General features: G+C 33.2%; 1 protein-coding gene across 6 annotated transcripts in view; it reads right to left on the minus strand.

Moving 5' to 3' along the window:
• Positions 1-8,248, minus strand: part of LOC18604621 (protein IQ-DOMAIN 31) — a 30,999-nt gene extending 22,751 nt beyond the window's left edge. For 2 of the 6 annotated variants that reach the window (XM_018118187.1, XM_018118186.1), the window contains exons 1-8: positions 8,109-8,248; positions 7,940-7,979; positions 7,463-7,576; positions 6,225-6,521; positions 5,905-6,108; positions 5,267-5,350; positions 3,087-4,428; positions 2,346-2,395 (exon numbers count right to left, since the gene is read on the minus strand). In XM_018118187.1, coding sequence (XP_017973676.1) covers positions 2,346-2,395; positions 3,087-4,428; positions 5,267-5,350; positions 5,905-6,108; positions 6,225-6,521; positions 7,463-7,546 — 2,061 coding nt within the window. In that variant the 5' untranslated portion in view covers positions 7,547-7,576; positions 7,940-7,979; positions 8,109-8,248. Of the gene's footprint in view, positions 1-2,107; positions 2,396-2,433; positions 2,739-3,086; positions 4,429-5,266; positions 5,351-5,904; positions 6,109-6,224; positions 6,522-7,462; positions 7,577-7,939; positions 7,980-8,108 lie in introns of those variants that run through there. The other 4 variants (XM_007037194.2, XM_018118185.1, XM_018118189.1 and 1 more) reach the window with 4 other exon arrangements.

Below are 14,349 nucleotides of genomic sequence, written 5' to 3' on the forward strand. Positions count from 1 at the left end.
CCCCTATACTCTAAAATGTACCGGAATCAAATTATTTCTACTTTTCAACCTCAAATAACACTAACATTGATCAATATTAACCAAATGGGGCAAAAAAATCATTTTATAAAAATTCTCGTTTAGTCCTCTAGTGGCAAAATTACCATTTTGCCCTTGTGCTCCAAAAATACCAGGAATCCTAATTTTTTCACTACTAAACATCATTTTATACTCCAATAATCATAATTATATTTCATATAATTATTCTTGGTCAAATGTGATCAAATCTTGGCTAGAAATCTCCATTTAATCATCAAATGGTAAAATGATCGTTTTATTCCTAATCGGTCAATTTTCCTGATGGACTCTAAACTGGACCTTGAACGCTGAATCACTATTCTAAGTCATTTTGTGGGTTTCAAAATTTTCAAATTCCTCTTAGAATTTTTATTTGAACTAGTTCAAGGCTCGATTTAATTTAGTTGTACCACTAGGTACAATACCGTCTTTTAATCGAGCTTGACAGGTTCTCATAAGTTACATAACTTATGCACTTCTCATGATGGATCATATTCAATGAACTCGCTCACCTATGGCAAGCACCCACACGCTAGTTTCAAGTATCTCTATACTTCAACTTATTAGAGCAGTTGCTTACTTCACACATAAACAACATAGCATGTGCCGATCTTTGAGTATTATTGATGGCCCATCTCAATAACACAATGATCAAAAACTTTTAGGAACAATACTTTAATGTATAAAGATATCATAATTATATCCTAATACAATTACTTTACAAGGCATATATAGTTTCATGGGCTTTATTTACAAAAGTACAAAAAGTAATTAAATCACAACTTATGGATAAAGAACTATCTCATAATTATTATAAATTAATAAAATATCATACATGAATAACTCAAAATGTAATTCCCATACAACTAGAGATTTGCTCGCAAGGCCGATACTAACAATATTAAACAACCAAATCATGATCTTACTTTAGAGAAAAGTTCTAATTTTTCACTGCACTTGTAACTTGATTGCATGGCTTTTCCCGACATAAAAGGTTGAGTAACACGTTCAACTTAGTCCTTGATGGCATCTTAATTGAATTCCTTGAGTTGATTGGCAGTGACCACTTGATTGGCTTTTTGTTGAGGATCTTTTGCAACTCCTTTGATGGAATTTTCATTGTCTTCTTGAATGATTAGGTGTTAATTTTGATTTGAAACAGCTGAATTTTTTTAGTAAGATTATTAATTTTCTTCATCATTGAGGCAAATTGATCATCCTTTTCTCTAATGCTTGTAGAAAGAGATTCCAGACTTTTTCAAGAAGTGCACCGTACTGTTCCAAGGATATTTCACCAATTGCCATGAAAACCATTATCCCAGAACTTGCTTTGGAAGATAAACTCTAGCAAGGTAATGATGGGAGAAAGAGCGCTTGAATAGCTATCTTTTTCTTTGAACAATAACTGATGTCTTGTGCTTGATCCTTTAAAGGAAGCAAGTTGCAAAGCATAAATTTTTTTTCTAAATTTTGAGTTGGGACAATAGTGTCATAGTAAAGAGGATTTTGCTTAAGCATTGGAAGAGTTTGATTATACAGTTCCGCAAGAGCTTTAATCTTTCTCTTAATGTCATAAGGGTGAGTAGCTAGGAACATCAATAGTTGATGAATTCGGGTAGACTGTGAGTTCCGTTCAACCAGGCTTGAAAGCTGGCTAGCTAGTAGAGTTCTTCTTAGAAGCCATTCCAACTTGAAAACTTGAAGTTCAAAGAAAGGAGATGAGAAGCGAAGAATGTCCCACTATGTGTTAGAAATTTGTACACACAAATTTTGAGGACATGAAAGTAAATTTTTTGACAATTCTTAAAATAAAAGAATAATCTTCAGATATGTTTCCTCAACAAAAGCCCGCTCAAAGGCCTTGATAACTTGATGTCGAAAAAAATTGTTGAAGAAACAGAAATGATCTTTCCTTTTGCTAGAACAAGATCAAAAAGCAACTTTTTTCAAAAAATTTCGGAGCCTAAATACAGACTTATATTCGAAATTTATTCCATTCTTTAGAACATGATTTTTGAGACTTTGGAGAAGTTTTGAGTCATCAAAATCCTTTTTTTTTTTTTTTGAATTGTTAAATGGTTTGGAGACTAATTAATTAGAGATAAACAAAGCCCGCTCCTAATTCATCTTATTTCGCCTCTTTGTGACCTACCTCACCACATCAGAAAATATAGTGGTACCTCATGTCATATGATATCATGCCAAAAGGATGTTATGTAACACAAACCAGACAGCTTAATAGTAGGACCGAAGATTTGCTGATATGCAAAAATGTCAAGAACGAGTACCTTATGCGTTGACTCAAACAATGCGGAAGAACTCCAATACGCACCAACAGCTACAAATAGCAACAATATAACATCAGTGGGAAGGCAATTTGAGGAGCAAACGAAATGAAATTTTATATGATAATGATAACTGGCTTGTTGAAAGTTCCAAAACCTATCCATGTACACTCACAAACACCCAGCATACACATTTTTTCAAAAGGCACTCGGCCTGCACACACCTTCATCTATAGACCCAGTTTCAGTTTTACAGCCCATTCTATTAATCTTACACCAAAAGAAATAAAGATATATAAATCCACAAGGCAAATAATTCTTGAACCCGTTATGCTAACTCCACAAATCACAATTTTCCACAACATCACCTCCTCCACTCTACTTGGGTTACCTTTGCTGCAAATTCAAACAAAGACAAAAAAGGGTATTTAGTAACATGGGAAAAAGGTAATCATTCTGAGTAAAATAGATGGCAAGCATTCTTTGGCCTCTTATTGTGACAGAATCTATCAGGAACAGATACCGTCCAGACCCATGACAACTCGTTTAGCATGGACAATGGAAAATCTATAACATCGCCAAAGGAATGACTTATCTCTTAACAGACATAGCTGAAATATGTTAACTAAGTAGACCAATACAAAGGCACCATTTAGGGACTCTGTATGATGAAACATTTGAACTTCAAGACAACCTATGGGTAAAACTGGTAAGAAGTTCTAATCAAGAATCAGCATTTCATACCATTTCCATCTTTGGATGACAACGTAGATCTGTCAGTTTTGTTCCCTGCTCTCCCCCCTGCATGAACCAGTTTCTGCGTCCTTGGTGACTGTGAGCTGATTTTATTGGCAGAAGATGGCAAAGACTGGCGACGAGTGAGGTTATTTTTGTCACCTGCATCCTGGCCAGAGCTAGGAGAGCCTTGTAGTCTCAGCTTAGCCTTGGCAGATTCAGTTGCTGCCATGTAGCTAGGCAGTGCAGGACTGTTCTGAGCCCCATTCTCTGACCGATTTTGTTTCGCAGGATAAGAAGCTTTCCTGCCTGACTTCTGATTCTCATTATTAGTTGAATCATCCTTCCTGTTCAACTCCCCATTTGTAATGGGTGTATTCTCATCCTTAACAGCTCCATCTATCAAAGGCTTCGAGACAACACCCAAAGAATCAGCATGCAATAAATCCGATGTTTCATTTACCCCAAATGACCCTGGCATAGTTTTAATGTCAGGTGATATGGAAACTGCCAACGCCATCTCTTTCTTTGTCTTCTCAGATGAGCCATTCACTGTCAAAGGCATCTCTTTCTTCATCTTCTCAGCCGAGATATTTAGTGTCAAAGCCATCTCTTTCTTCATCTTCTCAGCTGAGCTATTTACAGTCAAAGCCGTCTCTTTCTTCATCTTCTCAGCTGAGCTATTTACTGTCAAAGCCGTCTCTTTCTTCATCTTCTCAGCCGAGCTATTTACCGTAGCAGTCTCTTTTCTCATCTTCTCAGCTGAGCTATTTACTGTCATGACCGTCTCTTTCTTCATCTTCTCAGCTGAGCTATCTATGGTCACATCCATCTCTTTGTTTGTCTTCTCAGCTGAACTGTTCAGGCTCTGTTCTACAATATTAAGATTCGTAGTGTTTGAGACCTTTTCCAAACTTTGCTTTGGCTTTTCAAATTCAACTTCTGACTGCAGTGAATTTTCTACCACGGGATTATGAACCTTTCTCAAGTTGCGTTTAACCTTTTCAAGCTCATATTGTGGGTTTTCCTGCGCTAACTCAGCTTGATGGTTGGAAATTTTCCTCAGGTTACGCTTGGGCTTATCAAATTCAGAGGTTGCTTGAACAGCACCATCCAGATTTGCAGGTGGAATTCTGCGGACACTCCGTTTTGGTCTACCTGTTTCTGTGTCAACAACTTGACAATTAACTGGCTTCCTCTGCAATTTCGCGTCAGAGGCTTTCTTTGGTTGAGGAACTGGTTTCCAGAAGCAGGATGCTGACCAGCACTCTAACCAGTTCCAGACTGAATTTGATTCTCCAGCATTATAACGGAGGCGCAAAGGCATTACAGTAGGTGATGCAGCAACAAGCTATAGTAACAAACCCACCAGTCACTTGCCCAATTTGAAAGAAAAAGAAGGTAAAAGGAAGGGGACAAAAATCAAATGACATTCCAATTTAGAAAAACCATGCCTATTGATCATTGATAGCTAACTATAGGGTAAACTTCCAAATGCCTCTAACACCCAATACTTTTAGGTGCCATGAGAGAACAAGACAGCTTTAGGTGTGCACACTGCCAAATGTCTCTGCTGCTAAATATTTTTGGGTGCCACATCAGATTTCCTTAAAATACTATGAGAAATACCTATGCATGATATACTGACAGGTAATCATCAATCAAACTGCCAAACATCTCTAGTGCCCAAAACTTTTGAGTGCCATGAGAGGTAGATGACATTTTTGGGCCTACCTAAAATTACTCAATGGAAGATTATGTGCGAGCAAGAAGGCAAGTTAGATATTGAAGCTTCATTTAATAGGATATATTAGCTTTCATCTTGGTGGTTTGGCCTTTTAAATCCACGTAATTCCACCAATCAATTCAATTCATGAAGCAAAATGAAGTTTACTCAAAAATCAATCTTAAAAGCTCAGCAAATGACAATATGAATGCCTGAATAAAACATTTGGAACTGCTTCTTGCGCAGCAAGTAACCATGCAGTATTGTGATATGATGGATAAGAACAGCTAGGGCAAGTTATGTTTTCCCCATCATAGGAGCTTATAGCATAAGGATAAATCCATTTAAGTATAATTGCCGACACATAGAGCCACCTCTAGTGATGTGGTGCAATATCAAGGTGAATTCTATTCACTCTCAATTTTATAAATAAGAAATACTGTAAGCATGACACCAGACATACCTTACGAACAAAAGCATTTGTTGACAACTTTTCAATGCGTGCAGGCATATTAACTCCAAGAGAAACCACAAGCTTGCTCTCCTGCTGAACAAAGATACAAAGATCAGACTTCGAAAATAAGCTAGCCTACCTTTTTCTTGAATAAGTACAGATTCAATACAGGAAGAGTGAGGAAAAAGGTTGAAGTACATGTTCCACATTTGAAAATTCATATATGCTATTATATCCTGCATATTGTAATTACTGGAAGTAATTGACTACAGAAAATGAAAATGGGTTAACTTCAACAACAGTTTCACTATTCAAATTATATGACAACGCAAAGCGCAACAATTTCAAATTTGCTAAAACAACTCTAGGCAAAAGACCTTTTTCAGTCATTCTCACTAAACTAGGTTGATGATGGGCATGTATTTTTTTATATATGGACCGTCTAAGAGCCCGACACCATTTTGAATATGTAAAAGAATGAAAGTAGCAAAAGAGTAAGTAAGGTACACCTAATAAATTTAAATGACATAGTGATTGTAAGATAAATTTCAATTATTAGTAACCAGGATGAGTGCATTTGCTGAAAGAACTAACCAGATGAGTCATGACTAGTAATTGGTCCACAATAGAGTTCTCAATGAACTTACCAGGAGGTTAATTTGATTGCATTTTTTCTGCACTTCAAGACCACTATCAGAATGCCTGACCATTACTCCGCGAACACGTGCTTGTAATTTGACAATTCCCATCATACAGCACAAAGTACCAATAGCTTGTCTCCTAACCAAGTGGCCACGAATAAGTGCCTGCAGCCTTATGATGCCTTTGAGGGCCCGGAATGCCCTGCGAGCCTTCACATAATGAACTGATATCAGTGTAGGTATAATATCAACTAAATGTTCTTCATAGACTATATAAACTTTAGACAATTGATAGTAAAACCTCACAAAAAACAGCAGACAAATACCAGGTAACCCCTAAAAGCAGCCTGTGCCATGGTTGCAGCTTGTTCTCGCTTCATCCTTTCAGGATCATATGGTGAATCTTGAAGAGTGGACTTCTGAGAATCTCTGCCTTCACTCACTGGCAGTGATATCCCATCATTATGCGAGATATTTGCAGCTTCCTTGTTCTCCAGTTCTAATTTCCCTTCATCTCTCTCAGTAGCATATGGATTCAGCTGTGACGTGAAGGGAGGAGCCACAGCGTCATCAGTTTCTGATGCTCTGTCCGCAACCAGTACCTCTTTCTCATTTGCAACTTTCTGTAAATGATAGTCCAATCAAAGAACAGAATGCATATGTTATTAATTATTTTAGGATAGGTGGGATAAAGATACCAAATCACTATTCTTTTAGTTAGTCAGTGCTAAAGAGTGAATAATAGCACTCATAGAAGAAGAATAAAGTTGCATTAAGATTACCATAGATAAAAATAGCAGCAAGTACCAAATAGAAAGGAATGCTAATGCTCATTTCATAATTCCAGGAAAGAATCATATATTCTCAAGTTCGAAGCGTCAAAATGGCCATGGTAAAAATAAAAGCTCCCAAAGAACTTTTCCAGGCAGATAACATTTAAATCAGTCAATCCTTTTCCTTTACGATTGCTTTAGAGTAAACTTCCTGAGTAGAGGGAAGTACACAACCAAGGATAAAAGAACGAGAGAGGAACCATCCATAACTTCAACATTATTCAGAGATAAGCTAGAGGGAGAAACAAGACAGCTTTTAAACCACAACATAAGACCCTGGAAACTCAGAACCAGAGTTTGCATCATTGGGTGGCATAGTTTGAGAACTAGCTCTGAATCTAAGATGGGACAATATATCACAAGTTGGAAACACAAAAACAGAGTTTGCATCATTGGATGGCGTAGTTTGAGAACTAGCTCTGAATCTAAGATGGGACAATATCTCACAAGTTAATAAGCTATGAGGCAAAGTGTGAGGACCACTGAAAGAAATATCTAGATCAAGGTCATTAATGCAGTGCTCCACAAAACCAGTGAAACTCAAAAAATAACATGGCATCAAGAAATGGAATACTAGGTAATAATATCAAGTTCTTTTGATAGAACACGCATTGTCCTTATGCCCATATGGTTTAAAGGAGACACGAGAGAAGTATATCAGAGCATTGCAAATAAGAATTTATTTTATAACGTGATAAATGATGTTTAATAGTAATTAGTAATAGCATTACCTCCCTTCCTTTAGGATAACTAGATTTGGAAGATTTCTTTCCAAAAAGCACAGTCTTAATCCATTTTCCAGGTGATTTTCCCATAACGCCAAGATCACGCGAAACTGCAAATACCTGCAATCCACTTTCAGCATCATTCTACGTGGCAACAGCTTAAGCATACATAAATCCTAAATTCAAGAATCAATAAAATAGCAAACAAAACAATGCAAAACGAAAATAGAAGTTAAATATAACGAATATCATCAAAAAAAAAACCATCCAACACTGCAAATAACTAAAATCAGCTAACAAAAATCCAATGATCTAACAAATTCAAAGCCAAATTTTTTACACTTGAAGAAAATACAGTAAGTACCCCTGATATTTACGATCTGCCGAAAATTGAAATCGAAAGGCAACAAATATGGCGCCAAAAGAAAATAAGCAAAGAGAGCTTTTTACGAGAAACAAATTTACATTAGATCTGATACTTACCTCGCAAACGTGACACTTTCGAAGCTCAAATCTACCATTCCTGATTTTCAAAAACACGAAACCAAACACCTAACCATGAGTTTGTTTTTCATTTTTTATTTTTCAAATCAGAGGAAGAAACACTGAAAATATTTATACGAAAATGAAGAAGAGGGAAAGCAAAATGTACCATGAGGAAGCTTGCCCAAAAAAGAAGAGAGAGAGAGCTTGCAACCAAATCAAGAAGAAGAAAAGAAAAAGGGTTATATCAAAAAGTAGCTTCGATTTCTTTTGCTTTGCTTTTGCTGCTCTGTAGTCTTTGTACTGAGACAAGTCCAAAAAATATACGTGAATTTGGAAATTATGAATAAAAATAACGGTACCTAATCTGGTGTAACCGATTCTACCATAATAAGTTTGGGTAGGATGGTTATGGCCGTTTATGGAAATGATGTTTTTCGAGATTGTGACCGACAGCGTGATTTGACGGTTGGCATTGAGAGAAGACCTAGGCATTGGAATAGTCGATGATTCGGGATGAATAAAAGCGGGAGGTAGTGTCGGGTTGGGTGTCCCAAAGTGCAGTTACTTCGGGGACAAGTGTCCAGCTTCTTTATTCTGACGCTTTTTCAAATTACGCATCTGCCCTTCTACCAGAAAGTTGTTGGCATACGCGGGTGTTATAACGCGTGGAAGAATTGAGTATAGCGGCCTATTTACAGGGAGAGGGCGTGGTAGGAGCGTGGACGAAAGAGCGCGTTGGTGGTGAAGGTGGTGCATGAGAGCCACGCTGGAATGGAGGAGTGAGTGAAGGGAGCGTGGCACTGGCAGGTTGCGGCAAGCAGAAGAGTGAAGCGAATCTAAATGACTGCCAAAGAACCCACGAGAGGTTCAATGTGGTCATTATAGCCATCATGTACCCATACTTGCCTCTTCTCTTGCAGCCCGCTCCTGTTTCTCCATAATTATGGCAGATTAAACATATAATTTTGTCGGACATAAGTTTCATTTTATTACTGATCGATTTTATCATTCATTTCTTAGTATATGTAATTTTCTAACTATGTGTCTGTTTGGCATAGTTTTTTTTTTAATTTATTTATTTCTTAAAAACAAAAATCAAGTCAAATAAGAATTTTGAGAAGTTTTTAAAAAAAATAACTTTTGTTTAAAGAATAAAATTTTAAAAAAATGAATTTCAAAAAAAAATCTAGAGAAAAGTTTTTTATTTTAAAAAATACTCTCTTTTTTGTTAAAATTTTTTTGTTTCAAAAATACCCTCATCTATTAAAAATAATCTCAATATTATCCATTTTCATTTTTATATGATTTATTATAAATTATAAATTTTATGCTCTATAAAAATACTTTTTATATTTCTAAAAATTTGTTTCAAATAAATAAAATAATAAAGTTAACTTTTTTTCTATTGTGAACAAAAGAATTTGTGATTAATAGAAAGTTATTTATTAAACACCTTTTATGGTAATTTTAACCAAAATTATAACTTATATAAATTATTTTGCCAAACAACTTATCTATAAAAAATAGCTTATAAAAGTAAATTTACCAAATAGATTTAGTTTAATTTTAAAAATTATTATTTTTTATAAGAGCTTTATAATAGTTTTTAAGTTAAAAAAAACTAAGTCAAACACGTTCTATATCTTTTGATTTAGTTCAAAATTGATTAAAAAGTTATCCATAAGAAAACTACTTCGTGAGAAAATAAAATTTTATTTTATAAACTATTCTAATTTTTACTTTTTTTAATTAAAATTAAAAATTATACTGATCAAATTACATCCATTAAAAATTAATCAAAATTTTTATTTATCACTTTAAGTAGAATGATAAATTTAACTCTTAACTTATTTTGTTTTGTTTTGCTTACACGTGGATAGTAATTGGGTTTTAAAGTATTAATATTATGACTATATTTTACTAGCGGTTATATTATTTGTTGTTATGTTGTTAATATATTTAAGTGTTGTTGCTGATATTAATATTGTGACATTAGGATTTTGATTAAAAATTATTATGCAAAAGTTACAAATGAAAATCAAACTCCTGGGGTTTACAAGAATAATTAACACGATATTTTTTTTGTTGAGTAAAACTATGTCAATAATTATTTGAGTTTATAAAACTTTTTCTTTTGTTCATCTCATTTTAAATGTTGTATTTTTTTTTTATAATTGGAGGAGGGAAATTTTTAAATGTTGTATTTGATTAAGAAGATTTATAATAGTTTAAATTACACAATGGAGAGGTCATTTTACTATTAATAATAGGTATAAGCAATAATTGGTGATAATAATTAAAAAAAGATAAATTTTACATAAATTCCTTCTAATATGACATTTTTTTCACACAACACCTAAGGATTTATTTTTCCTAGATAAAATCTTATATTTTACTATTGTTCTCACAAGGATAACAATATTAAATTTTTACTAAAAAAGCAATAAAACCCTTATATTTAAAAAACCTTATTTCCTACATTTGAACCTTAAATCTTATTCACACAATTGAGGTTAAAAAAAATACCGTTCAAATACATCATTTTGTAAAATAGATTCCCTTGTATGAGCATTTACTAGAAAAGAGAAAAAAAATTAATATTCGTATGCGTTGGAGTTAATGATGATTCTTGTGTCACTCGACTTAGTTGACAATAATATTTCATTACGTACTCATGTTTTCCAAAAGACAAAAGAAACATTTTTTCTAGCAAACTTTTTTCATTTTTATAAACTTGTTGTAATTATCAGAGCTAAACAATTTTTGACTTATCACTTGCATTTGCACACCAAAAAATTGCAAATTGTGATGCTTAAAGAACTAAGACATATAACTGTCAAAAGAACAAATGAGATGTTTACAAGAATATTTTGGCTTGAAGTTTTAAATAAAAATTCATTTCAAAGGTAAGCAAGCCACAACATAATAATACCTTGGATTAAACAATTCTTAGTTCTTCTATAGACCTTAAAAATTCATCATATAATCAATTAATCAAAATAAGGTCTTACATTATATTAAAATTATTAGATGTACACAAAATTCACCTTAACAGCTGCTGGGTAAGCACATTATCATCATCCTAAGTAAGTAATATCACTTTGGACATACAAAAATTCAATTTCTTATCTAATACAAAATTATCTAGACAAAACCCACCATACAACTATTAAAAGTCACAACTTCTATACGAAAAATGTCATAATTAGCTAACTGTCAACTAATCAAAGCTAGCTAGCTTTTTGAAGTTCCTTGCATTGGTTGTTAGTATCAAAGGTTGTGATTGCATTTTAAACACAAAGTTAGCATTAACTTTAAAATGATTATAGTTTTGATTATAAAAAAATGATCAAATTTGCATGAATAATATTTAATTGATTCTTGACAAGTTCTTGAAATAATTTAACTCATATACATTTGTTCTTACATGATTACAAGCTTGATTGTTTTAGTTAAGTGGATTCTTGAAATTATTAAACTTTCACACACTTGCTTTGTAAATGTCTACAAGCTTGAACGACTAAATTGCATGAATGATAAACTTACTTGAATAAGCTCTATTTATTATCCCTTTAACATTTATTTTTGAGGTGTTAAATTTGCAAGATAGGTTCACAAGTGATGGACTTTATCTCAAAGCACTCAAAGATCATCCATCTACATTACACCATGTTTGCTTCAAGTAAAGAAACCCAATCATCACTCAACATTTGATCACAAGGAAGAAGTAGCCAAAGTTAAGTGCCAAAATGTCAAGGAATTTTTAAGAAACAAAGCTCCAATTGATCTTAGAGCAAGGTAAGTTGATCCTATAGCGAAATGGGCAAGAATGGACAAGAAAACTAGAAAAATACACGACCATAGTCGACCTTCTAACTCCTACAGTCAACCCTAAGGTAGAACACTTGTAAAACTTGAAGAATTAAGGACCATAGTTGACCTTGATGAAGTCATAGTCAACTACACCAAGCTAGACTTCAAAAATACAAGCTTTTTGGAAGTAGATCGACTAAAGAACCTTTATACTCTAGTATAGATGACCGTTAGACATAAAATTCAAAAGGAAAATAGTTAATTTCTTACTCTAATCACCTCCAATGGTTCCAAAACTCTTTCAACTATAAAAAAAAAAAAAAAACCATTTGGAAGCATTTCAAGTTGCAAAAGATGAAAAAAAAAATGCCAAACTCTTGAGGATCAAAGTCTTGAAAGAAAATTAGAGAAACCAGGCCTTCTTGAGCAAAACTTTCTTTNCAAAGTCTTGAAAGAAAATTAGAGAAACCAGGCCTTCTTGAGCAAAACTTTCTTTGTGCTTTCACTCCCATCTTTATATCCTATCTTCATATATAATGTTAGGCATTTTTCTTTCATTGTATCTACTTAGCAAAATCTACCTTTTAGAAGCACTCTTACTATTTTTTGTAAAGGTTCTAACTCATCCTTGAAAGTTAGTTTGGGTTTATGATGAGCCTATTAAAAACCTTGGGTTGTGCTTGCTTCTAGTAAAAGGCATTGTGAGGGTTATGGTTGCTCTCATAAAAAGCCATTGTAAGGGTTATCACTTGATCCAGTGCAAAAGTCACTGTGAGAGTTACCGCTTCATCCCATTAAAAAGTAAGAATACTTTTAGTGGATTAGAAATTCCTTGATGAGCCAAAGGAGTGGATACAGGCATTTGAGAAAGCTAAACCATTATAAAATCCTTATGTCTTAATTTACTTTTATGAGTTATCATTTATTATTGAAATCTATTTTAGAAAACACTTACTTTGATTTTAACACAAATAGGAAATCCATTTTGAAAAAGGTTTGATTTTTACCTAATGTCTTCAATTTTGTTTTTGCTTTCATTTGTTGCATTTTATTTTAAGAAACCCCACTTCATAAATTGCTTGTGTTTTGTTTTATATTCTTCACATATTGATTTGGCTCTTTGTTAAACTTTTTTCAACCATCACCATTTTTCTATCTTTTGTTGAAAGGATTCCTTGAAATATTGTTCTTGAGTTGTTATTGTTTTATGTATTTAAAAAATAATCTTTGATTTATATTTGGTTGTGTAGACTTACTTATGATTGGCATGATTATCAAAGTTTTCAAAAGATTCTTTTACATGTTTTCAAAATGATCTTTACACTAGGATTGACAACTGAATTTGTATAGTCAACTATAGACTTGATCAAATAGCTTTGAAAAGTGTTTATGAAGACAAGACACAACCATAGTCGACTAGTTGCTCATCATAGTCGACTATAGCTACTCTGTTTTCAATTTTCAAAATTTTTTAAAATACAATTCACCCCTTTCTTGGAAATTATTGATGGTTATTCATTGAGCTAACACTTCTAACATTAGCTATGGAACTAAAGATAAGCTATTGAATATGAAAAAGAAAATATGTGATTAAAAAATATGTTTTATAAAACAATACTTTAGATGCTTTAGATCTTGTGATCTGTATTAAAGTAAATGATAAAGGCCGAATTGAAGATGAAGGATGTGTTGGAATGGAAGGTTGTTTAACCAATGAAAAAACAATTTAGTAATTTGTTGTTTGAATAAGTATATTCTTAATTTATATGAAAGAATTATCATTCTTATGGAAGAAGCTTGTCTATTACCATTATGCACTACAACTTGTGTTGTCAGAGTTTGCATTGCAGCTTGTGCTTTTGTCCTTTTAATTGATTTACTTAGAAACTATAATTCAAAAATAAAAAAGTAAAAATAAAAATACACTAATGATGTACATTAATAGAAGAATAGTAATAAGTTTTGTTCATTACCCTTAAAGCCTAGATGAACTTGATAGAACATTTACAACAGAGTTATGAGATGTGGCGTTTTAAGAAAAAACAGCTATTATTGCTGCAAATTGTATTTTCTCCCTTTGTTTCCTCATTCTTCTTTAATGTAGTGTTTCCTTAGTCAAAGTACCCAAGAAGTCCTTGTGCTATAATAGTTTGTTTAATTTAGTCTCTCTACTTAAAATCTGATTAATTTAGTCCATATACTTTGACATTATATGTAATTTGATCTTTATGAGTAACTCCATCCAATTTGGCCTTTAATGATAATGATGTAGTGCTAACGTTGCATTGACATGTCAAGTAATCCTCAAGGAAGGGTATCAATACCTAGCCAATAGAATGCCCTAAAAGGTATTCTATGTATAATGTATCAATATCTTAAAGAACGGTATCGATACCTGGCCAATAGAATGCCTTAAGAGGCATTTTATGTATAATGTATCAATACTTTATGGAAGGGTATCGATACCTAGCAACCAAAATTCCCCAAAAGGCATTTTGTATTAAAAGTATCTATACCTCAACTACAACTAGTTTTCCTTAAAATACCTTGTTTTGAAGCATTTTCCTTACTAAAACATTTAACCACTATAAATC

This window comes from Theobroma cacao, chromosome 3, assembly GCF_000208745.1.
Source record: "Theobroma cacao cultivar B97-61/B2 chromosome 3, Criollo_cocoa_genome_V2, whole genome shotgun sequence".
NCBI lineage: Eukaryota > Viridiplantae > Streptophyta > Magnoliopsida > Malvales > Malvaceae > Theobroma > Theobroma cacao.